At 45.3% G+C, this 25,698-nt stretch overlaps 1 protein-coding gene across 1 annotated transcript in view; it reads left to right on the top strand.

Annotated features, from left to right (window-relative positions):
• LOC117156265 (homeobox protein Nkx-2.4) overlaps positions 1 to 24,409 on the top strand; it is a 31,891-nt gene extending 7,482 nt beyond the window's left edge. The window contains exons 3-4 of the mRNA XM_033333134.2: positions 14,922 to 15,008; positions 21,683 to 24,409. Of these exons, the coding sequence (XP_033189025.1) occupies positions 14,922 to 15,008; positions 21,683 to 22,024 (429 nt within the window). The 3' untranslated portion in view covers positions 22,025 to 24,409. The remainder of the gene's footprint in view (positions 1 to 14,921; positions 15,009 to 21,682) is intronic.
• Positions 24,410 to 25,698: the final 1,289 nt, after the last annotated feature.

The raw sequence follows: 25,698 nt of genomic DNA, 5'->3' as shown, positions 1-25,698 counted from the left end.
TTCTACGATCGATTTGCCATTCGACGTTCGATCCAAACGTGAAATTCCTGAAAATTTAGTTCACCGATGCGTGTTCAATTTGAGAAGTTTGTCGGGACGATGGAAGTAGGTCTGCGAAAGAAAAGTAGACTGCGATAGCGATTCTTTATCGTTACGTAGTAGGTAGATACTCGCCTGTTTCGAACAGTCGCATCGGTCGCGCAAGCCCGTTTCCACCGCTTTAGCTACGTTACGAGCCACGTTTTCTCTGCGATCTCGTCGCCTCGACCAAAAAGATAAAATATCAATTTTTCGTTATCGTTTAAATAATCTTCTTATTGGTCGCTTTAAAATTTCGTCCTGCGTCGTAAATCATCAGCGATGCTTGCTACGCGTAACGTTCAACATGTCCAATTACAATGTAGCGACAACGTCATCCATCTCGATCTCGATCAGCCGGATCGGTCTAGCCGCTTCTGCTACCAGAATGCGATGCTTGAAATTCTGCACACACGCTTACACGCCTACACGCTTACACGCTTACACGCTTACACGCTTACACGCTTACAGGCTTGCACACACGTACACGATGAGGATTAATTGCTGAGAGGAGATTAATTGCAGAGAGCAGGTGGTGGGTGTACGCGTGGGTGTATCTACGTCTCTCGGCCAATCGGATCGATCGACCTCAGGGGCGTTGGTTGCGTCGGAGTTGTTAGCCGGAAATGTCGAGGCGACTGCCGACGAATAGACGTTCGATTACCGCTATAAACGGGCTTCCGAACGCTCGAAAATTCCTGAAATTAGCCGATATGTTTCGAGCGGTATCGTTAAACCGTCAGGCCACTGTCTATCTATTTTAGTTGACGGAATTTAGGATAAATGTCGAGTACTTATGGCGTTCCCATGATTCTAGACCGCTTTCGTCCTCGTTCTTTACTTTCTCCGTGTATTTTGTAGCAGATGCTTGGTATACCAAAGTGCAAACACGCTCTCGAGCATCGTTCTTGGTAGAATTTTTGAGGAAAGTAGATGTCGGCCATGTTTGAGCGATGTTCGACGCGTTAAAGTCGGACAATTTGACACGTCCGCTAACTTTAGCGGCGAGGCTGTTAAGCAAATCGTGGAGGACGATGCCAATACGTCGGAAATAGTTGTGGAAGAGGCGTGTTTGTTCGAAGAACGAAAAGTGGAATTCGACCAGGTAGAATCGTCGGCCGGAGCGTCGTTCCGACTCAACGGCATGTAAATATTATCTTAGGAAGCCGAAATTTTTCTCTATTGCCGGTTCTTGATCGCCACCGATTAAAGATGCGACGAGTCTCGCGAAAGTAAACGTAAACTGCTCCTTAAAAGTAAATTGCCTCGAGTAAAAGGCCATCAAAAATTAATTCTCCCGGCTAAACTGAACGCGCTGAAGCTTTTTCTATACACTAATTATTCGTTAAAAGATACTGTTACGACGATATACTTTACTCCGTTACCTATTTACTCCTTTGGCTTGTATTATTTCTTATTAAATTAAACTGCTGCTGTTCAGGATGTTTCCCATGTTCGTGATACTCGTATACGGTATATATATGTCGGAGATGAAAGAACACCGGAGCCTTTGGAATTTTGGATAATCCCGCAACATTGTAACCTAGAGTCTACTATAGCTGTAATCGAACAATTGTAGTTATTCAATCCGATTGTAATTGTTCGAGAGTCGTGATAATGAGCTTGGGCTCGAGGCGACAGTCAGTCGCCGAACGTAGCCGCGGTCACGGGATGAACGCTTTGCCTAACAAAGGTATGGAGTAATTCTATAGCTCTCCTTAAAAGAAATATTCGTGGCGACACGCGACAGTAAACGTTCCAACGGTTTCTGTCCCGTGGCTAGCCACGCGCAGACCCTATTCTTCGAGTAAGATGATTGCCAGATGTCGATGCGTTTCCGCGGTACATGTTCGGCTAGCCCGAGGGCCCGTTATAAATCTTAAGGTTTAGTTAACTAAAGTCCTTCAAACGGACAAACAGTCTTTGTCCCAACTACGGGAAGATAGGGGAGACGTATTTTTCAACGAGCGGCGTCTCCCACTAGCAACTTTCCCTCGAGGGCGGCTAGCATCTTTTTCTAACCACCGATATGGAGATTGACCAATTAGCGGCAACGTCGATTTTCTCGACGAATCCGATGATCTCGTATCCTTAGACACACCCCGTCATAGTTTTCCTCTGTGGCATCATTGGGACGGGAAAGGCATTCTCGCTCGCGATCTCATCGATGAAAGGAGTAAATCTTTACGACCAGTGAATATCACGCGTCCGACTTAGATTTTGCGAGTACGTTCGTCTATCATCCCGTCGACCGCGGATTCGTTATTGAACCTAGGATCATTGTCATTAGTTTCTCGAGTACCTAACTACCGCGGTTACTTGTCCGGCTCTATAATAATCGTATTTGCACTAGTCAATGTCTTCTCTATCGCATAACGACAACGTGTAACCCAAACGAAGATTCGTTTCACGCCCCTAACCCTAATTCTAATGTAAACCCAACATATATATATACATTTTAATGTGTTTAATTAGACCAATGTTGCTGTGGTTTCGTTCGTACACGGGCCGATTCGGTCGGCTCGAGCGAATCGTTTCGGCGGTCGCCGTTTAAAGCGGTCCGCCAGAATCAGATTTTAACGAGCAATCTTCATTGGGCAGACAGGTCTGCTCGGCACGATGCGGCAGTCTGGCAACGATAAATAATTGTTGCGCAGCTCATTGGTTGCATCCTGGTCGCTCGTCCCCTCGTTCAGTCTGCCGTTTTGTCTACCGCGCGTCTCTCCGTTCAATCCGCTTGTCGTTCATCCAGTACTTTCGACCTACGATCATTCATAAACGTCGTATCTCGAACGAACTTTCTGCCGGTAATTATCAACGACAAAAACGTAACAAAAGCGGCCAACTTACCATTTTCTCAGTCGATACGATATAGCAAATATCAGGTTGTCGAGTATCGTATCAACATAGCGTTCCATCGTAGCACATAGCATCGACGTAGTACCACGTTCTTTCGTAAAATGCTCGAGACAAGCTTCGTTCTCTAGAGTCTAAAGGGACTTTGTTCTACAAAAACTACTTCGTCTCCTCGTTCTTCTCTCCTCCCTTTTCTTTAACAACTCATCGTCGTCACCGTGGGCGTCGTCGCTATCGTCGTCATCGTTATCATCATCGTCGTCAACCTCAAGCTCTATCCATTCTTTTCGCTAACTCCGAGAAGAGAATGGAAACGAGACTTTGAACGCAACCTATGCCGAGCGGAAGGTGTGCGCTCGCGCGTTGCTCCCTAAACCGGAAGTCGTCGGGGCTCCCCCGAGTCCGTGACTCGGCGAAATCTACGCGGAATCGAGCGCGGAAGTTCGCAAAGAGGGCTGATTGCAATCAGCCGCGGATTTTCGCGTGCTTTCGCCAGGGGCGAGTCCGCTGTTTTGCGCTCGCGCGCACCTAAGTTTCGATAACGAGTTTCGGACTCGATGGTACTCGGATCTCGCCCGAGCCGTGAATGCCGGCCATGAAGGCCAGCCTCGGAAACGGGACGCGGAAAGAGACGTTCGAAGGAGAGATAGCGAAGCAGAGAAAGAGATACGAAACGCGGCTGGGAGTTGATGGTTTTATATATGTACGCGTGTGTACGCGTGTATACCTGTATATATTCTTACGTGTATGCGCACCTATATGTATATATATAGCGGACTCTTGAACTTCTGGGGACAAATAGAGACCAAACGAGCTCCCGGTTTGTCGTATATACGTGTAGATGTACTGTGTGTGTGTGTGTGTATCTGCGCCGCCACCCTGCGGTACCATCCACTTACGGCCACTCGAAGTCTACGTACGAAGTCGTGCTCTCCGTAGGTAGCCCACGATGGCTGCACGGGGAGACTAACGAATCATTATGTGAGAGCTCTGTGAATCTTACGTGCCCTCGCGCCGTCTCGAATGCGATATTACACGAGGAAAGGTCGGAAGAAGTGGAGCATGGTCGCGTTGCTACGAGCGGGAGAAGCGTTTCTGCGAAGCGGAGACTCGTGTGGTGCTCGAATATTATCGGTAATTGTTGTTCCGATCGTCTGAGTTCTGTTGTTTGTTCTCCTTCTTCTTCTTCTTCTTCTTCTTCTTCTTCTTCTTCTTTCTCTTCGAAAGATTCTATGAGGAATTTTTTGGATAAGTTTCATACGGAACCACGTACGATGTCTATCGCTTCTTTGAAGTGCTGTACAAACTCCGAGATTACGTTCTACTCCGTTCTGAAAGGAGATTGACGACATTCGGGTTACCTGCTCGTTTTGAAAACATATTACAGAAATACAGCTTCGCGTCATACGCGAAAAATGTATCTACCGAGGAAAATTCGGTATCACGCGTTCCGTTCGTGAAGATCTTTCTTATCGCGTGTTTACTTTCTTCCATTCGAAAACCATCTACAAAATCCTCGAATCAAAATTTCCGATACTCGATGCTCGATTAATCTACGGATAAATCTGTTTCCTTAGATCGAGATAATTTTTGCAAGCGAACTGCGACGTTTAAAGACAGCTGAAAATCCGTGAAAGCTTCCAAGTTACGTTCGAGGTAGTCGAGCCAAATGAGAAGACAGACGGAGATTTTTTCATCGCGAGAAAAGGCTATTGCGGACTCGACGGTCCTCGAGGAAGATTCTTTGGGACGCGATCGAGAATCGATACTGAATTAACGAGTCGAACGACGTAACGAACGAAAAGAAGATATACCGATCTGCGCCCTTCAAGACACTCGAGCCACGAGTTCGACGCGAGCACACTTTCGAGAGCTTGCGAAGAATCGAGAGATGCCAAAAAAAAAAGAAAAAAAAATAGGAAGAAGGAAGGAGAAGCAAGCAGAAAAGAAAAAAAAAAGGAATTTTCCGCCTGTCGTTTGCCCGATCGACGGGCCAAAGTGCCGCATCGATCGTTTCCGGGAGAACGTCACGCAAAATCGACCCCGTTTCGAGTAACGAGACGAGCACTCGACGAACGACGACGAGAAGCACCGATTCCTTTCTGCTCGTTCAGCTCGATGACGATGGATCCCGATGAGGAACACAACGATAGAGAATCTCGATCATTCTCTCGTTGTTGCGTCCGTTGTTTCCGTCACCATTTTGGTTTACGATTTCTTCGCGAATCTTAACCGAAAAACACAGCTTAGATTTCTCGCTGCCTTTCGATTTTTCCGCCAAAAATAGCGACCATCTTCTCCTTTTTCCATAACCGTAGCAGTTCTCCGGGAATATTACGTCGCTTCACCTGAAATAAATTTACTCGTTTCGTCGTTTCTACGTTCAAGTGCGATCGGTTCCGGAATATCGAACGTTATCCACGAGACCCAAAAGAAACGGCGTTTAAAGAGGTGGTGTCACGCGTGAAAAGAGAAGATCTGCGATCCTGTCGATCATTTCGCCGAGGAATCGCCGAGGCGTTTCGCGTGTTTGCACGACATTGAACTCGCATAGTCCTCTTCGGTGCTCCTCCTATTGGGGTTGCTGTGTAAAGTCGAAGAGGGTAGATTCGGTGGTAGGCAAACCCATTATTACGATTATCTCCGTGGTTGAATCGCAAGGCTCGTGCGCTAAGTTGTCACGGTTCGTTCGTACCTACCCCTTCTTCTTTCCACCCTCGTCTTCCTTTTTTTTTTCCGGGCAAGCGTTTTTCCGACGAGAAATCTTCTTTGCTGAAAAATCCCCGTCCTCGTATCTTTGTTCATCTTTGTGTATCTTACTGCCGTAGGAAAGATGCATTACACGCTTTTTTCTTTCCAACTGTAATTTCTTACGATAGAATAATATTCCATTATTTCGACCGAACCTATTGTTTCTTCCGACGATGAAACATCGATGTCTGTCTGGAACGTGGATATTCGGCTATCGATAGTCTCTCCACGTTGCAATTGCGTAATATTTGGACAGAAAACATTCGATCCAATTGATCCTGAAATTCGAACATTAAATTTACCGTGCTAGTCGACTTTTATGTCGTCAGATAAGGGACAATTTACGTAAGGACAAGATAAAATACCTTAAAAGCTTGAGCTATCCGTAAACAGTATTAAAGGCTCCTTCGATGGACGAGCAAATTTATAGCGAGCTTGGCCAGATCCGCCCCTTGCATGTGCATATAGAACCATCTAATATTCCTTTCTAATCTATACACAGCATGCAAAACGTTTATACAGGGTTGCTCGAAGGTGGAACAATATTTGCGAAGCAGCCTTCTCGTCAAATTTCCTTTCTTCCGTGACTAAAATATAAATAGAATCTTTGCGAAAAAGGACCAAAATCTCGAGTAATAAAAATACTCTTTCTCTTTTAATCTTTTGAGAGGATTTCGCGATGGTGCTTTTAAACTTTTTCGTTAGTTTATTTTTAAGAACATCGAACGCTCCTCGAATATAATCGTTTCGCGAGCTCGCATTTGCTTTACTTTCAAAGTATCCGTTTACTTTGCAAAGTCCTTTTTTACCAATGGATCAACTCTAAGACGATAAACGTAAATTCACCGCGATGGAAATGCTCTAGCAGCCAAAATCCCATTTTCAAGTTGGATGTTTACGTCGAAGCACCTTAACTCGATTGTCCCGGTATTCGACGCGACGCGACGCGACGTTCGAAACGTTTCATTCGCCGGTCGAAAGCCGTAGCAGAAGGAGCCAGTGGACGATCTGGCTGGCGCTAACAATAACGTCAATCGTCATTGTTCAAGAGGAAACAATGGAAGGCGAGCGGCGATTGTTTCGTCCACCGGTTTCGAGACTCGCGAATTCCGCACTTCGGTGATTTTTCATTAATCCGCGATCTCGCCTGAACTTCGCGGTTTCTATTAATTATTTAACTTTTGATCAGACTCGCCGCACGTTTTTTGCACTTTAATTAATGTCTCCCTCTTTCGCCATGCTCGCCAGCCGCGCGGCAGGCCGTCTAAATTCCCCTTGATATAAATTCTCTTCTCTCTCTCTCTCTCTCTCTCTCTCTCTCCCTCTCTCCTTCATTTCCATCACGTTTCATTTTTTCTTTTTCCTTTCTCTTTCCTTTTTTTACTTCCTTCTAATTAACTTCTCTCTCCCGCACAGGTCGGTCTTTCGCGTTTTAACGAGCTTTAAACTCGTTGTAACTCACCGGGCATAATTTGCGGAGACCCGTTGCGCGGCCTCTCGCGATTAAATTGTTGCGATCAATTTCGTGCTTCGAATTGCTCGTTTAATTCGTCCACGTAGCGACCGATTAATTATGCATCCTGGATGACGTCGGTTTCTCGTGCCGTTTTTCTTCGTTCCCGTTTTCCGCTCTGCCTTCTTGCTCCGCGATCATCGGATAGGATATGACGGGTGGTTTGACCGAGAACTTGTCGCAGGCTGCTCTAAAGAGCACTATCGCACGTATCGAGTTCACGCGGTCTCGATCATTGAATTATGTGACCGCGAAGACATAACAATACGCTATTTCATTTGGCAAAGCGATCCTAAAAAGCTTAGGAGTTTTAGGCGAGCGTCGAAGAAGCTAAAAGATTGATAATAAATGCTAGAAGAGAATTTCGTTGTATGAAAAATGTTCGAGAGAGGTTGATAGCATTCGGTAGGCATCTTTCGTTCGAATCCGATACCGATCGACCATTCGAAATTTCGAGCTTGAAAAAGGGGTGAAATCCAGAATGTAACTGAGAAAGAACGAGATAACCAGCCTGGAGGGACATAGTGAAAAAGAGAAAAAGAGAGAGGAAGGCGGGCCAGAGGGAGTGTAATTTGCCTCTAATGCGGCACTCGACGAAGCAGCTGGCTCTCCTCTTCTCCATTCGCCGGTCGGCCGCAACCGGTAACAGTAGTGATAATAATAACAATACCGGCAACAATGCCAGGAGTGGCCAGCCATTGTAACAATGGGGAGACTGCACTTGGAGTAACAATGCGAGCGCAAAATGGAGGGACGCATCTGTGTGTCCCGCGCCAAGGAGACATGGGGAGTAGGGGATGATGCGACGAAGAGGAAGAAGAGAGTGAGGGGGAGAGAGAGAGAGAGAGAGAGAGAGGGACAGCGTCGTCCCAAAGACGGGAAACGAATCGTCGACTGGACGAAACACCCGTGGAAAAGTGTCAGCCGTGAAAATTTTCTCGCCACGAAAGTTTTCGACAACCGCGAGTAAAGCTGTTTACGTGCTAGGATCGCTGCGTCGACCCTGCATCTTGGCACAAGAAATTAATTAACAAGAAAACAGCTAATATGTCTGGCCTGCGATTTCCATTAAAAACTATTTAATATCGTTGTTCGTGACGATTAAAGTTCCTCTTTTATTTCAAAGACGTTGCTCGAATTAGGTGACTAGTCTAGACTTGTTGAGATTTCCAGCAGATATTTACGTAGTCGAGAAACGGAGATCTTTTACTTAACATATCACCGCAAAGATGTACCTTTTTTAGGTTCTATGTTCGAAGATATCGGAAGTGATCTTGAAGGATCGAGGCGGGCATGCGCGCGTTCCACGCGTGAAATTCCTTTGGTGACGAAATGCGTGCGGTTAATTGGACGTCGTGGAACGCGTGCGCGTATCTCTCGAGTGCACTCACGGCTCCCTCGCATAATAACGCACGCATGAATATGTCGTCGGCTTTTGCGGCCGCCCCCGCGTCATACCGCGCCATCGCCACGCACACCGGCAGCATGTGGCCGGCGTAATTGCGTTCCTCTCTTTTTCCTCGTCTTCCCATGGAACCTACAGGTCACTGCAAAAGTCGGCGATCGGTTACAAGCACTTGAGGTAGCAGCGTCGACGACCTGAGAAAAGAACGAATCTGTATAAGTCTATTAGACACGTAGAAACGTGGTAAAGAAGAAGCGTCGTTATTTGACACGCAACGACCGATCTTGACTAGCTTAATTTACCAATCGATTTTGGACAAGGTAACGGCCGAGTTGGCAGATCTTAAGTGACATTTGTTGGCATCGAAACGACGATAGATTCATAAATCCCTGCAACTCTTTAAACTTTTGATACGGTATTTAAAGGAATATTAACGTGCTTCGAAAGTCTCTCTGTAAAAATCTTAGATTAGAAGAGTTTACGTTGTAAGGCAGTGATATTAACGGAATGCTAGAAGTTATACCTACGTTTGTTTTCTACGTTTCTACTTGTACGACGAAACCTCGCATAAATGGTGCATTGATCGCAACGGAAAGGATTCCGCTAGTGTTTCTAAGCAGTCTCTCCAGCTGTTTGAAAATAATCGGCAACAATTGTTCTCCCAATGCGGACAGACCTACGCGATACAGCCGTCGTCTTATGAGTTTTTCGCCGTGTTTGCGTCAATTATCGCGACGAAGAGGCAGCTTTACGAGTGTATTGTAAATACACTCGAACGTGCCTGTCGCGTAATACGCCACCAATTTCTTTTTGCGCTACGCGTACTGTAGAACTGCGCGGACCCGTTCTTTTGTAATCCCGCTGCACCTCCGGGACGGTATGCGAGGGTGCATACATTTTGAACCGCAAACATCCGCTTCCCAGGCTATTGGATCATCCCTGCCGTGAAACGACGAAGAAATTAGAGGGCGGAAAAGTGCGATCACGAGCGAAAAGGCTGGTCCAATAGTCCTCGCGATTTCATCAAATCTTCTTCTTTAAATTGTTTAGACCTTTGTAAATGCAATTGATCGGATACAATTCTCTCCCTCTCTCTCACTTTTCCTGTAAAGTATTCTGAGATTAAAAAAATTATCCTTTCCAATATTCAAAGTGTGTGAACACAAAAGTTACATATTTTGGAGAAATTTAAAGCATGCATTCACCTTCCATCGTTGAAGAACGAGAAAGAGACGTTTCTTCGTTCACGTTGAACGCGAATTAGTTCACTCGCTCGTTTGAGAGAAACTGGAAAGTCATTTCTATTTGCCGGGCCGTAGACCCCAGGTTTTCAGACATCCGACTAGTAATCGGTAAGTCATCCCCGGCCCGATGGTATTGAGTTAAAACAACAAAAGGGAGGCGGGAATCGTGTTTGCCCACGGGCCACCACTCAGAAGAGTCAACACGGGACAATTAACAGCCCTAATCATAATTTGACGTTGCTTGATCCTGGTATTCGCAAGCTCATCGTTGCGGTTCCTTGCACTTTGCGGTGGAAACACATCTGTGACTAAAGTCAAGCCTCGCAAATGTAATCCCTTTTTCCTGCGATTTTTCCTTCGCGCCAACTCCCTCTGCAAATAATTGGAATTGTCGATTTAATAGAAGAATAGTTGGTAGTAACGAAGGGATATATCCGAGATTCTAAAACAGCCCCTTTCGTTCGCTTATATATCACACGCTGTTTGTAAAAGACAAAATTTCGGTATCCCATTTAATACAAATCATTTTGTAAACTGGTAGAGATAAAAATCGAAAAACGCGTGCTATTTACACGCTAGCTCGATTACACCGAGAGAATAGGAAGGAAGAAAGGAAGGAAGGAAGGAAGGAATATCAACATCCTCCGTACACCCCTAACAACAATAGATTAGAGAAGACAATCAACCGCGCTGCCCGAGGCCAGCGGATGCGTTCAGAAACGGTTCGGAACACCTCGAGTGGCAATTCTCGTCAATTACACGCGTCTTTCTTTCGAGCAACATCGAAACGAGCCCCGTGAATTATCCAGTAGCCCGAGGCTGCGTGGGGTTTCCAACGGATAATCCGTCGAAAGTTGGTGTCGGATGAAATTGCCCGAGGAAACAGTTAGCGAGGCCACGAAGGGTGGCGACGCCCGATACCACTCGGTTGCTTACGATGGTGGTGGTGGTGGTGGTGGTGATTTTGCGTGAACCCTCGATGTACGCGACGTAATGACGTTACGCTAACTTGATCAATCGTCCACTTTAACCGCATACTCCCTGCCGGAACGGATGTACGAACTCCGGCCTCTGTCGAACATAAGCCAAACAGGTACTCCATGTTCCTCCCAAATGTTACATGTTCTCCGCCGCGCTTTGATGAACTGCCCTCCGGATTTATCGCTATTCGATACGCCAATTAACGTCGAAGTAAGAGACGAATAGTCCGTGCGGAAGCGACCTCGTGTCAAACGGATAATCGCCGGTTAAAAGCTGGAAATTTTCCGAGTGGAATCGAATCGTTCAAATATCAGCGAAATGGAACAAAGTTCAGGATCGGTCGGTTCCGATGTCCGTATCTATGGTGGAAAGGAATTCGTTTAAAAAGGTTTACGTTCGTCGAGGATGATCGCAGAAAAAGCTGCGTTGAAACAGGAGCTTCGAAAAGGAGCTTCTGTACAGCTTCTATGCGATCTATTATATAGCATGCTAGGAGAAGGCAGTTATTTTGGTTGCAACTTCTTGAAAATGTTGATTCTACGGTCAATATTAAGTTGTCAAGCTTAAATCAGCCGTGAAAAAGCTCGTTACTGTCAATTAGCTCGAAGGAACGTGTCGACAGGTCTTTGTCGGCAGACCTTTTAGGATGTATGCGGAAGAGAAGAAAAGCGCAGGGTGTTCGCAGATCCGCTCGAACGGTTACGGGAGGCGTTTCATTTACCTGGCTGAACGAGAGTTAACCACGAGTTAATCGAAAGTTAAAGTTAAGCTCCCCCTTTCTCGGTGTTGAGTAAACCTCGGTCGGACCCCTGCGGGCCCTGCAGCCTTTTCGCATCGGATTCGTCGTACCCATCGAAAATAAACAAGTTGTTCCTCCTTTCCTTTCATTCGTTTCGTACAAGCAGCCATTTGATAGATTATTTTTTCTGAAAGAATAGGTTTTATATTTAACGATCGTAAGAATGGAAAAAATGGAAAGAACGGAAATGGAAGAAAATCGAAATAATCATAACGCGATACCGTAGATAATAAATTTTTCGATTGCCTTCAAAGTAAGAGTCGCGTACCGACGAAGGTGATATCGAGTTGTCCAGTTATTCGTAAGCTCGGCTTGGTTTCTAAACTTTATAGACACGAAAGTTGCTCTCCTCGTCGAGAGTCGGTATTCGCCACGAATTTCTTTCCTCCGTGGTCTGCGAGTACACACCAGTTATATCCCTATCTCGTTCAACTTTCTCTGTTTACACACCGCGCCGTTGCGGGAGCAACGGACAAACGGACTGACGGACAGGCCGTTCCCTTGAAATAACAATTCTCTCCGACGGTTCATCCCGTCTTCATCTCGTCGGATCTTTCACTGTCGTTGCCTATACGTTTATGGCTCGAACACGATCGCAGATATCGATACGTGCTCAATACGAATTGCTGGAAGTTCTGCACATTTTCCGGATAATATATTTCCCACTCTCTGTATAGCGTCGATCGTTCGATTAAAATCTCATCTCGACAAATCTCACGACACGAGTCACGACCCGCGGATGCAAAAGTTGCTCGAAAGAAGTCAAACGCGAAAACAGTAACAAGGTTTTAGCCAGGACAAAAGGAACGGCGAAACGAGCGGGTGACACGCGAAAGTGGAGAATGCAAGAACGCGTTGAGGCAAGCAAGGCTGTTTGTAGACCTCTCGAAGTCGCCGCACGCCCGAAACTCCACGGGCTTCGACGAGTGGATTATCGGTGGAAAAGGAATTAACGAATGGGAGCGGCGAGAGAGTACTTGCCTCGTCTAGTACCTCTTCGTGGCTTTTAGATAAGGTCTCTCCGCCCTACGCATCAGTCGTACTACAAAACACACGCGGAAAGTCGCGCGGAAGGGCTCACCACCGGCGGATTCAAAGCGCTTTTCTTCGCGACCTTCGCTCCTTCCCTTTCTTTCCGTTGTTTACAACCAGTCGTCACCTTCTTCCATTACGAGCGATTTATGCGCGTTATGCTCGCTGCCGGGAACGAGCTGAATTAATCGGAGCCGACGTTTCCAATGGAAAATTTTGATCTTTGATAAGGCGCAATCAAATACAGATGGGACTAGAGATGTATTTGTAAAAAGTAAATGCTGTCCACGGTTCTTGAAGATGTATTATTAATCGTCGTTGCCGTCTTCTCGCTAACAGCTTCGATAACAGATTAAAACTGAAAGCATAACTAATTTTACTCGGGAAACCTTTTAAAAAATAAAACAAGCATTGGAGTTTAGAGGGACATAGAAGACTACTTAGTAAATGAGTAAAACGTATACTTACTCGCTCGTTGGTACTCGACGCTCACAACAGTTGTTGATTTTTCCCCATAACGCTTAATTCAAGAGCCAACTCGTAAAAGACGATAAACTAAAACATCGATTATTGTAACAGGCAGGTACAAGTATTCCTGGAAATATCGTAATGGGTAATCACTCGAGAGAAGGGCAATTGGAAAATCGTGTTCGTCATAGAACGATCGGTATTCGTGGCGTACACGCGAGGCGGCGAACGAGCGCTGCCTCGAAGGGGGAGCAAGAATTTTCGAGGGTGGTCGATCCCGCTAATATTCAAAGAATTAGACAGACGGTGGCAGGCTCTTGAGACACGGTCTACTGCGCGGGGCCCCTTAAAGTGCTTTCGTTGCATTCTACGGCGCGCATAACTCCGACAATGGGGGTTACACGGGGCGGCTACACATGGGGATCGCAGCGGGTTACAACCACTCGAGTAGGAGGTTACAGGCAAGGCAACATATAGGTCGGACTCGCCTTTGATACGTGCGATAAAGATCGAGCTTAGGCGTACCTTTCGCACATGCCTCTAATTTACTCCTTTGTCCTCCTTTTTTTAAAATCGTTCGATCTGCTGTTTCCTTATGTTCGTGAATGCATCCCTACTCCATTCACTATGCGCTAATCCCTGTACACGCACTACCGTAGAAAGACTTTGCCTTTTCTTTTGCTAAGAAAAAGCAAAACTAACAAACGAACTGAACAGTTTTACCGGATCATCGCAGATACGTTCGCAATACTCGTATAACGTTCTAAACGTGGCCAACGATTTAACGCAAGCGACGTTATCCTAGCAAGCTCGTGTTAAGGATTAAATCGGCCGACAGAAACGAAGGGCATTGTTTTCGTCGCTCGACGACAATGCCACGATGATCGGGACGCGCCCCTGTGAACGTGGCATAATGTACAATACGGATTATAACGCGCCGCTGTCATAAGCAGATGCCGATTTCGATCCCGTCCGCACGGTCGGCTTCCCTAATCGCGTTCAATTGCCGTAAAAGCGATTTTGAACGAGAGCACGACTGCTCCTAGGCCCAAACTTCATAAAACTGCTGCGTTTTCCTTTTGACATCGTGCATGGGAGAAATTAAACCGGCAGAACTTCCGCTTCTGGCAATTCGATTGGCGGAAATTTGGTATTTCGCCATCCATTTTGTCGTTCTGGAATTGCGTGATGAAACAGGATTAAAATCCATGGGCTTTCTAAGAGAAAGTAGAGATTTTTATTCTTTATTTTACTTATTTATTTTATCAATTAAAATTTGAGAAAAAAATGTAAAATAAAACATGTATCGAAAAGAAACCGATAGCGAGGTGTGAAAAGATCGTTGTTCAAAGTATCTAGCAAAGTGAGCGAAGCGTTAAATCCCTCTCGTAGAAATAACAAACTTATAATAACCATGGATTATGAATTCAAGGGGGCCACGAATCGTTCCAGATTACTCGAAACGTACACACGCTACAAAAGGCTCGCACTCGCTCCCCCTTGTAAAAATATTTCAGTTCCTACCTGGTGACAGTCCGCGCGTCAAAGATGCGTCCCAGCTTTTTTAAGAAACGGGGAAAAAGGAAAATTTCGACTCGAAGCATCTGGTATCGCAATCCGAACTCTGCTTGCTCTTGATATTTTCAATTTTTATTTGTTTCAGAAATGTCAAAAAGATATTCTCATTATCATAGGCTTCGTACGGGCGATTTACTACCTCCTTTTCTTCTTTTCTAATCATTTCTGCCAATAAAATTCCATACTAACAGGAACAATTCCTTTTTCACGTTACAGGTGAAAATATGGTTTCAAAATCACCGATACAAGTGCAAGAGGCAAGCGAAGGAGAAGGCGATGGCCGAACAGAATGCTCAAAATCAGGTAACTACCTGTTAAAAAAAGAAACATAAAGATATTAGTCCGAATACATCGAACGAGTCGCACCAGAAAAATAGTAACGTCGAAGAAAGACATTTCTAGAAAAAGACAGGGTAAAAAAGAGGAGGAAGGCACAGAGAGAGAGAGAGAGAGAGAGAGAGAGAGGGGGAGTGGGAGTGGGAGTGGGAGGAGGAGGGGAGAGGGGCAAGGATTAAATTAAACTCTGTCGTTCGACCGTTTCTCGTGTGATAATAATACGCGTCCTCGATAGATCGGATTTCCCGAGGGATTTCGAAACGGCGAGACACACGACAAAATATCGAGCGTTTCGAAATGAAATGCTTTTAAATGAAAAATATTCCGGACGCGGCGCGGATCCTCGCATCCACATCGTATTTCGTTTCGAGTGGGCCACTCGACCGACTCGAAGCGATTCTGCATTCATTTCGTTATTCCAGCCGAAATTTTTGCAGGAATACCGACCTCCCTGCAACATAAAATCGTCTGTGTTAAACACGTAATTACCACGATGTTTCAGCGACTGGCTGTTGCAATATGATTTTTATTTTTTACCTCTATTTCTTTGTTTTTGTTTTCCTCCGTCCTTTTCCATGTATATCCTGTTACGTTTTTTAATGTTTTTCATCTTCCAACGAGCGACAGAATTCCGTCCGAGTCTCGTCGAGCTCGCGATTCATTGACCAGTAATACCGACGATGTACATAGAATGGTAAGCAAATTAGAACGCTCGAAGCCTAGGTGAAATAATTACAGAATATTTGTACATCTATGTTAATACCGTTGCCCGAGAAAGTTTAACGTAACGTGTACAGTCTATACATAAAATCACATAAAAAAAAAAAAACAATTTCGGTCCATTGAATTGTACCTATAACAAAGATAGTTTCAAAGTTATGGATTTCGAAAGCGCACGAATCCGACGATATTATTTCGCGCCCATAGAAATCCCCCTTCTCTACCCTTCCTTTTCTCTCTTCTCCCTTTTTTTATCGGCTCTAATAATGACGCGCCAGATTCCCGAGATATCGTAATTGCAAGTTCAAAACGTGCCCTGTCTCCATCTCGTCGCACGCACTGACGAATACGAATCGTCTCTGCAGCGGCTCCCTCTCCTCCTCTGCAGTAACATTCAAAAGAGATGTCAGAAGACGGCGATCGTGCCGATACACACAGATCCGTCCTGATGAATACATTACAGCCGGGTACGAACGAGTATGCGAGATCACGGATGTCCCGGCATGCATTAGCGGCAAATCGTCCGATTCGAGTTAGCGGGAATCGGCGTGTCGTGTCGTTTCGCTCACGCTGAAAATCATTTTCGTGTCAACATGACGTCGATTATTTGTTCTCCGTCAGTTTTTTGCGCTTCGAAATGAATTTCTTGCACGGTCACGGAACGTGTAACACGCTTCTTGGAAATGTTTTTTAGTCGTTTCTATCCAGCTACTTCGTTAACGTTTCCTTTTTCCCTATTCCCTCTACACCGGCGTGTTTTGTTCGTGCTAAAAATATTTTTTTAAAGAATACCTGTACCGACATGAGCGACACTCCGCGCGGAATAGCGTTTCGACGTAAGCGGATTTTCATAGCGCTTTTTTCGGTCATCGTCGACTTTCACCGTTTCATCGAATTTCGATGGCAACGAGCATACACGACGAGCGATTTTCGTGCAAAACCACTTTCGCGGGTGACGGGGATCAAAGTCATTCTCTGTGTTTCGATCCGTCCTCGATATCGTGTTATTACCGTGTGCGCGCCATATCCAGCTTTGCGACGCGGCGGCCATCTGCTCTCATATTGGATCTCAAATTTCGTTCTTTATATATATACTACCTTGGATTTAACGTCACCTTTGGATAACTTTTGCTCTTGATTCACACGATCCATCTTTTAGAATATCGTTCTTGTGCGACAGGTAGTTTCCCGAAGAACGTTCGTCACACTCGCAGAGTGTATCAATTTTCTATTTCGATCTTCAAGCGCGTAACAAATAGAGTTATGTATTTAGATCGCGATCGATCTTGTCCCTAAGTAGGGTCGACATAGTCGCCGCCAAGCGGCGGCTCGTAAACACCCATAGAACATTAATGGTGCTGAAAGTTATCCGGTGGCCCGATCTGTAAACCGTCCTTTCCCCTCGATTCGTCCACGCTAGGACGAGCAGCCGCCCCATAATTTACTCGTTAGTTTTTCGTGGTCCCCGTAGACTCTGTTTCCATTCATCTCTCTATCGTATTCCCTATCTTTTTTTCTCGCTTCTTTCTCTTCTTCTATAGCGATTTGTTGTTTCTTTCTCTACTTCTCCATGACAGCGAACGTACCGTAATCTCTATTTCAATTCAATACCGTGTTTACTGTTTCTCCGTACGGCATTCTCATTTTATTATCTCGATCTGCTCGATGGTACGTGTAATTGGGTGGCCAGAATCGCGTGCACACCACGACGCGAAATTGCAACATACGCATTGGGCGTGGCAGTTACAGTATTATTAGCGTGTCGTACAATAGGGATACCTCCCATAGATAGTTTTCTTAATAGAGAAACTAGATCTTTCGCGTAAACAGAGCTTTCTCCCGGCGAGCACGTCCCACGATAGAGCAGCTGCTTTGCTTCGTTAAGCGACCGTCGCTGTTTCCACAGTTTTCACCGTTTCTCGCAATTAATTTCTTCTTGCGAGCCTCTGACGTTATCCCTGTAAAAAAACAAATGCGTTAGGTATCTGCATCTCGGTTACATTCGACAGAGAAGAGGAATACTTGAGATTTCTTACAAAATACATATACCTGTGCCAATAATCGTCCAAATAAGTAGATACCTTCTTATTGTCGTTGTTTTCGGACTATGAGAGTATTCCTTTCAAAAAATTACCATAGGATTTGTTGCAAGTTCGATAGGGTTAGATGGGAAAACTGTAATTTTCAAATTAGTAGAAATTACTCGGGAATATTTGTCAGCGCATAGCAAAATTGTTAACAGCGAATAGAATTAATCATTTACCGGAGTTTAAAACACCGTGCGTAGGAGACGTAGCAGTTACGACGGCAACGTCGTCGTCGACGTTGACGACGAGTTGGCAGCCAGAGCTCCGATTTTTTCCCCCTTTTTCCCCTTTCTTTCGTTTTATTCCATTTCCTCCCCTCGCGGCGGTAAAAAAATTTCAAGTGGCAGCGCGAGCGAGCGAACACGAGAAAAGGAAAGAGAAAGAAAAAGACGGGGCAGAGAGAGAGAGAGAGAGAGAGAGAGCGGGTGAGAAGGAGAAGTAGAAAGAAAAAGAGAAAGAGAAAGAGAGAACGAGAGAGGAGAAGGGTGGAGAGGTATCCTGCAGGGAGCGCGGAAACGGGTGCTCGAGGACCGGTCGCCATCTTGCCGTGAGTACAGTCATGCACAACACCTGGACGCGAATCGGGGTTACCAATACTACTACTATTGATATCGATTAACCCTCCCCTGGAGACGCGAGCCGCCGATCTTTCGACCCATCGATTGTAACTCCGTGTTGCAATCGAGATTAAGCCGAACGCCTGCGACATATTCGTGTCTAGAGCGTGGAAATAGCGAATCGTTCGAAAGTAACGAAGCCGCTTTGATCGAATTTTACTCTGTCCGTCTCGACAACCGGCCAGGATACAGCGAAATTGAAATTTTCTCGCTTTAAGATACGATGGAATAAATACAAAATAATTACATCGATTATTCTGTCTTCGACGGAATATACTATTCGAGTCAATGGTACATTCGTACGCGTTCGAACGAATTTGCGAGAGTTTTAAAATATTTCATCGAACCCGATAGAAAACTGTCGTTTGCGTCAACTCTCGATACCATCCTTACGACAGAAGACAGAAATCTCAATTCATCTTTTATACGTCTCGGGAAATGCAGGAATCGCAGGAGGAGAAATCGGTGGCCTGGTTTTCACGCTTTTTTGGGAGGGAGAGGGCGCGAGAGCTGTTTGCCGGGTATCGAGAGATCGCCTAATGTAATTACACTCGTGGTAAAACATCGGTTATTAAATTTAAAAACCACTTCCTCGTTTACGGAACCCATTGAATTCCATTCGTCGCGGAAATGAGAGGTCCCGGCAGAAATCTTTTAATATCTCTTCTCGTTGGTTCTTTGTTCGACCGAGGCTTCTGTAAAGAAACGAGACGTAGACGGCCGTCGCGTCGGGCTGGTCTGTTTCATGGTGGTAGTGGTTTTAGAGGAGGAGGAGGAGGAGCAGGAGGAGCAGGAGGAACGAAGGAGGGAAAAAGCTGTGCCACTGGTAGAGCCCAGCTTTTAGTTAATTATATCAGTTTCAACGATGACGAATGTTTTTCCACGAGAGATGCATTCGGGTGAAAGTCAGTGGCGCGCGCGAGCGGCACATTTAGATATTCGATGCGGCTGTATACGGCCTGAACATCGGCCGCCACCGCGTAGACGTTTCAAGTACAATTTATTTTGCGCGTATCTCTGCCCTCGTTCCTTGTCCTCGTGATATATTAAAGGAATTAAACGTCCTGTAGAGTAAAGGGTACCTTTTCAAAAATCTGATCATCGCCGGAGCGGATTCTTCGCCGGCCGTGTCTTTCCTCTTCCTTTCGTCTTCTTCGGACTCGTCTCTTTCTCAATACGTGGAATAAAAGGTTGCGTACGTTTGCTCGATTCGTATGATTGTATTCGCAAATTATGGTTAACGTTTATATATAAAACGCAAGAGTATAAAATAGAATCTGTAAGACCAATAATACACCTTTCACTCCCTTGAAAGTAGAAATAAAAAATAGAATCTCGGTCGAGTCCTTAACCTAAACGGCAACCGGTGACGACGATCGCTACCGTGCAAGAAATATATATATATACACATATATATATATGTATATACGTATTGTACATACCGTTAAAAGGGGACGGTGTTCCACGAAGGGGGAGAGGGAAATCCACGCGTAATATGTTTCCCGAGAATCCAATCGCGGCCGCGCGATCACGGCAACATTGAGGCTCATTATGCGTGGCGCAGTGGTCGCCGCTCATAAACACGTACTACTCCGTTCCTAAGCACGGCCATTTTCGCCGGAAATCGCTTAACGCGTGTTGAAGTGGCTAAAGTGGCGTGACGCGTGACGCGCGCGCCGACCGTCATGCGTTTAGCGTAATCGTCACTTTGTCAGCGTGAAGTGCACGGCATGCCTGCACTTATGTTCGCGGCCAGCAACGTGCACGTAAGTTCGTGTCGGCCACTCGAATCGAATCGTTGTTACACACTCCACCCCCATTGTTTCCTTTCGCGTAGGTACAGATTTGGTTACCGATCGCAGAAGAATTTATTCTCCAGACATTTCATGGATGAATCCCTAAAACAGTTATGCAATAATAGAGTAAAGATATAGGATATCGTACGTAGTAAATCAAGCGAACGACGATGGTCATACTCCCATTAAAAATTACACCTTGTTACTTTACCTGCAGCTTCTGCGTTCGCTCGTCTTTTCGTTCTTTCAAACTTCATCGGAGCGTTCCACCTTCGGTAATGTGAATATGTACTCGTATTTATAATGTCACAAGAATCTTTTTAACAGGTACTAAGCGATCTTCGTTAAAAGTAACTTCTCTTTTATCGTTACTCGCCGCTTTCGCTGTCTTAAAATATGAAGGACGAAGCACGAGGTACTTCGAGATCTATCTGACATCGACCCTCGACCAAAGTCAAGCTTCGTAATAGCCTTATAGAGAATAAAATCTCTGATAACCGAGAAAAGACGTTCGTCTCTGCGATTCTCCGTTCGATTTTCTTAAAAACGATCGAACCAGCGTGAATCCATCGGCCGAAATAGGCGTTATTTCCGAGCGGTCACGATCATATTATTAAAGCGTCGCTGGCGCGCAGATCGAAGAGGAATGTCGTGTACCGAATGTTGATACAGCTGAGTGGTCGTCCCGGCAGGTACTCGGCCGGCTTGCTTCGGCTTCTGTTTGGCATGCCGTGGGGTCCCGCTCGTCGTATTGAATCCCCCCGGACAGTAACGCGGGGAGACGAGGGACAGCAGTTCTCGATGTTGACGCGGCTCGACAGAGCCCTGGCTAGAATCCTGTGGTCCACGGTAGCTGGTACTGTTTATTCGTAATGTGTGTGTGTGAGAGAGAGAGAGAGAGAGAGAAAGAGAGAGTCTCCGGCTGCTAAAGTACGAGTATGCTCGAATGCTGATCACGAGGTATCGCGCGGGTTAAGTACCTGTGCCTACCGAGCCCACGTGTTTGCTTGGAACACAGAAGCCGAGCCACGACGTCGTCCCACGTCTTCTTTACGGTTCGTCGTACGCAGCCTGTGCACCTACGTGTGGATTGAGTTTACATACCGGTGGATCGGGTAGACTAGGCTGTCGTTTCTCTTAGACGAACGATGATGTCAGAAATTCCAGGCGAAGTTCGGATTGTTCTCCATTTCTCGATGCAAATAAGAAATTAATTCCACGGCAATAGTTCGAGATTTAAGTCGACGATTAACGCATCCTGCGTCATCGTCGTGCAGGCTATTTTTCAAATATTCTTCGGTCGGATTTCGTATTCCGCTAAAACGTTCACGTCGTGAAACTTGCACCGATACTGGAACTGAAAGCTACCATCGAAATTTAAATATTCCAATCCAAAGAACCACGCTATTTTCATGTTACAGAGCGCTAGTTCGCCGCGACGAGTGGCTGTGCCGGTGCTCGTGAAGGACGGGAAGCCATGCGGAAGCGGTGGCGGAGGCGGAAACGAGGGCAGCCGCGGTGGACCAAGCGCGGCCTTGGCGAGTCCAGCCCCTCACATGACCGCGGCGTCGAGCCCTCACGGTTCCCATCACGCGGCCTCCTCGGTGCCTCATCACTCGGTGGTCGGTGTGAACCACGTGATAACGTCCAGCCAGAGTCTTCAGCATTGCTCGTACCCGAGAACTGGTACCCAGCAGAGCATGCAGCAGCAACAGCAACCGCAGTGCGGTGCGTACCTGCCATTCCAAGGACGGGCTTGGTAGTACATGCCATCCGCGGCGGGGGCTAATCCCTCCGTCGCAGGTCCAGCTGCCTGGTATCCTATGGAAGACAGCCCCTAGAAAGAGTCCTGTGTCGCGTACTCCGATCTGTGTGAGTCGTTTCTAGAACAGCTTACCTGGCCTGGATCATTGGAATCGAACGACGAGACTGATCTAGGGGAGACTGTCTTTCCTTGGTGACGAATACTCATCGCAGACACTGGAAAAAGACTCGGTGAAATTGGTTTATCGAGACGAATACGTCTGCTTGTTAGGAGACGCAGACACGTTTACCGATTTGTCCAACGGACAAAGATGGACTGGTCGTTCGAGAGACATGTAAGACGAGAAAATACTGCGTGAACCGCAGGACGGTTATAATTGGAGTCAGTGATCAACGTGAGTGTCCCTCTCTTGTATAGGGTCTGAAATGCGCGAATCGCTTGAGTATCGGTTGCACGTCTGGATCAATGGAGGCTTTGAAGAAGTTGGATCTCGATGGATCTGAAAAATTTGGAAATACGAATAAGTTTCTTAGATACAAAGTACTTATGTCGGTTTTCTCATTCGTTTTGACAATTATTATAGAGACAACAGTTTTGTTTCCCGTTGAGTTCGAACATCTGTCTTACGGAAACGGTCCTTCCAAATTTGAAGAACATCCAAATTTCGAGGCGTATTCGATTTGATTCCACGTTGCAAAAGAAATTTGATACAGAAACGAGCGTGAAACTTGCGAGAACCTTACTTGTTTATCGGGAAATGAAATCTTGACAACGAGTACCGCTGGAAAACGCGTTAGACTACTTGCCATTCCATCATCTACTTGTTCTCACAGGCTAACCACGTATAAGACAAAGACTAGGAGTAATCAGAATGATAATTCGATGTTGAGGATGTCGGTGCTAATCTGAACTTAACTTCGACCTTTTTTGCAGCGATGAAATCCCTGCGAATAAATAAAAATCTTATTCTACGTTCATCAATTCATATAAAATAATAGCTTTAACTTAAAGAGAATTTCTATTTGAAACATCAATTGAATTCCAATTACACGAAGGCTAACATCCTTAACAAAATTATTTTCTAAATTAAGAATATCGAGGGTTCCAGAGTCGCTCGAATGGACGAAACAGAGAAATGAATTTTAATACCAGAAAGTTTGTTAACGAATTTGCTTTTATGTACGACGAAAGAGGCAACGTCGGTGGATGTGCGAGCGAAACGTCGAAGCAGATTGCAGAAGCGCGGATAATCTGGCCAGTACACTCGAAACGCGTCGATTCCAATTGCGAGAAACCGTACACCGGTTGTGTGCATTGCGTGTGTCATCGGAGACGCACTCTCGCAACACTGTTGCGTTGCAACAACACGTATCTATCATCGAGGAGGATTCGGATTTCCGGTGGATGGGAACTGCTCGATGTGGACCAGTTACGAACGGTCGAACGTTGGCTTGAAATTTTCAATTATTCCGGTTATTTTATTCTAATGGGCCAGAGAGAAAATCACTTTGTGCAAAAATATATCTAAATTAATTTGTGCATCTTCTTGTAAACAAGAAAAGATAAAGTACATTATGTGGCAAATTTTTTGTTACGTAAAGATTTGAAATGGACGGAATAGAAATTTTCAGCAAATTTGGACGCGATTATAAATTAACTTGGAACAATTATAATTTGAGGGAAGGAAGCCAGTGAATCATATTAGGAATCGGTGACTGCTTAACGAGATACTATGAATTTCTGATAGGTCGAGTATCTTCCACGACAAATTATAGAATTGAGCCATTCGATCGACACTGGTTCTAGGGTACATTGGTTACCAATAAATCTGGAAACCTAAGAGCAAGGAATCATCCATTTGGAATACGCGACAATGAGCCTGAAAGCTGAAATAAACTTGAAAGCAACAAATAGAAACAAAATTGTATATACATTTGTACAATTTAGCAGGGTTTCTTTCGTATTTTATCAATTACGTATCTATCTTGAATAATTTATAAATGCTCTCTCTCAAATAATTTGATTCAAGATCAAAATTAACGATTCGAATCACCTATTGCGCTCGAACGAATCTAAAATTTTCACAAACGTGAAAATCCAAGCTACGGAAACTACAAGTTTTACAGATTTATAAATTTGTTGCCATCGAGTTTCGAATATCCTAAGGAACTTGTCGAAAACCTTGCTTCGTCGTACATCCTAATTACAGAACAAGGAACAATTTATAGCCAGAAAACGACGACAAAGAATACTTATTATCTGAATCTAACGACAAGCCACGAACTCGTTCTCTTACAATCCTTCGCATAAATACATCTAGCCGCGATTTTCTTTGAAATGTGAACCGCGATTTCCTGGATTCTATGAGCGAATGACTCAGTGGAACAGAGTGAAAAGGATGAGCGGTAAAAGATCGACCAATCGGCTGCCAGTCGGAGGTACATCCGCGAATCACGTAGTGAAATAGTATTCTTTCAATTTTCACGATTTCGAGCGGCAGAGTCGAAAAAGACGGAGGTGAAAGAGCACGAGCATGACTCACATTAGAGTCGTAAGAGTCGAAACAGATTAATCGACCAAGCGCGTGGTTTGTTCAATTGAACGACTCGGATCCAACGTTTCCTTTCTTTCTCTTCGCATGGAAACGATGAAATCGTGTCGCGAGCGTGTTTCAGGCGGATACGTCGAGCTGGAGACACGCGTGTACATAGTTAGAGATGTATATTACGGCGTATTTCTCGCATCCGTCGCGAAATTGTGACGCGGTTTGCTTGTGCAGAAGAGAGAATCGATTTTCCACGGTCGACGACGACGATGAAGACGAAAACAAAACGTGCCGAATGTAAAAAGAAGAGCGAGAGAGAGCGAGAGAGAGAGAGAGAGAGAGAACGAGAGAGAGAAAAAAGGCGGCGTGCGCGCTGTGATAACGAGGTCACAGGTGTGAATCCGATGGTGTAAATATAATGTGTGGTATGCTGGTGTTTAGGCGCATACGCGACGAAGACGACGCGAGAAAGAATTATAAAAAGAAGTGGTAGAAGTCGGCTCCAAAGTTGAAAAGCGGTGGATTTCGACGACGACGCCGGTAAGGAACATTCGCGTTCTACTGTAAACGATTTAGCAAACTCGAGCATTATCGACATTAATATAACACGCATACACACACACGCACACAACCAACGCATACATGTACACACTGATTACACGGTACATACGTACACAGGTACACAAAAGCGTAAAAGTATAACGATTGACGAATAGCGAGTAGCGTGTGGCGGTGAAGAAAATTAGAGATTATTACAAAGTTTTGTAAATAACGACAGAGATATTAATAAAACGATACTTATTCAAAGGAACGAGCATGTTACGTGGAATACGCCGAAACGTGCGTCGATCCTATCCTATCCTGTCCTATCCCATCTTCTCTGCGTTTCTCTTTCTTTCCTCCCCCCCCTCCCCCTCTTCTTGTTAACCTCCGAGGGGTTGGACAAAGAATCGAATACATCTGAATGGGGCACGGATTGACACGAGTCCGAAAGCGCCGATCGTCGAGATTCGGCAAGTCATCAGAATGCCGAGGCGGCTGTTTCCTTTGTATTATCCGACTCGGTCTATTTTTTAACATCCCTCGTGCAAATAAGAAGGCACAAACTTAGGGAAAACGTATGAATA

This window comes from Bombus vancouverensis, chromosome 14 (genome assembly GCF_051014615.1).
Source record: "Bombus vancouverensis nearcticus chromosome 14, iyBomVanc1_principal, whole genome shotgun sequence".
NCBI lineage: Eukaryota > Metazoa > Arthropoda > Insecta > Hymenoptera > Apidae > Bombus > Bombus vancouverensis.
Note: the sequence above shows the minus strand (reverse complement) of the source record. Positions and strands in the feature narration are given on the sequence as shown.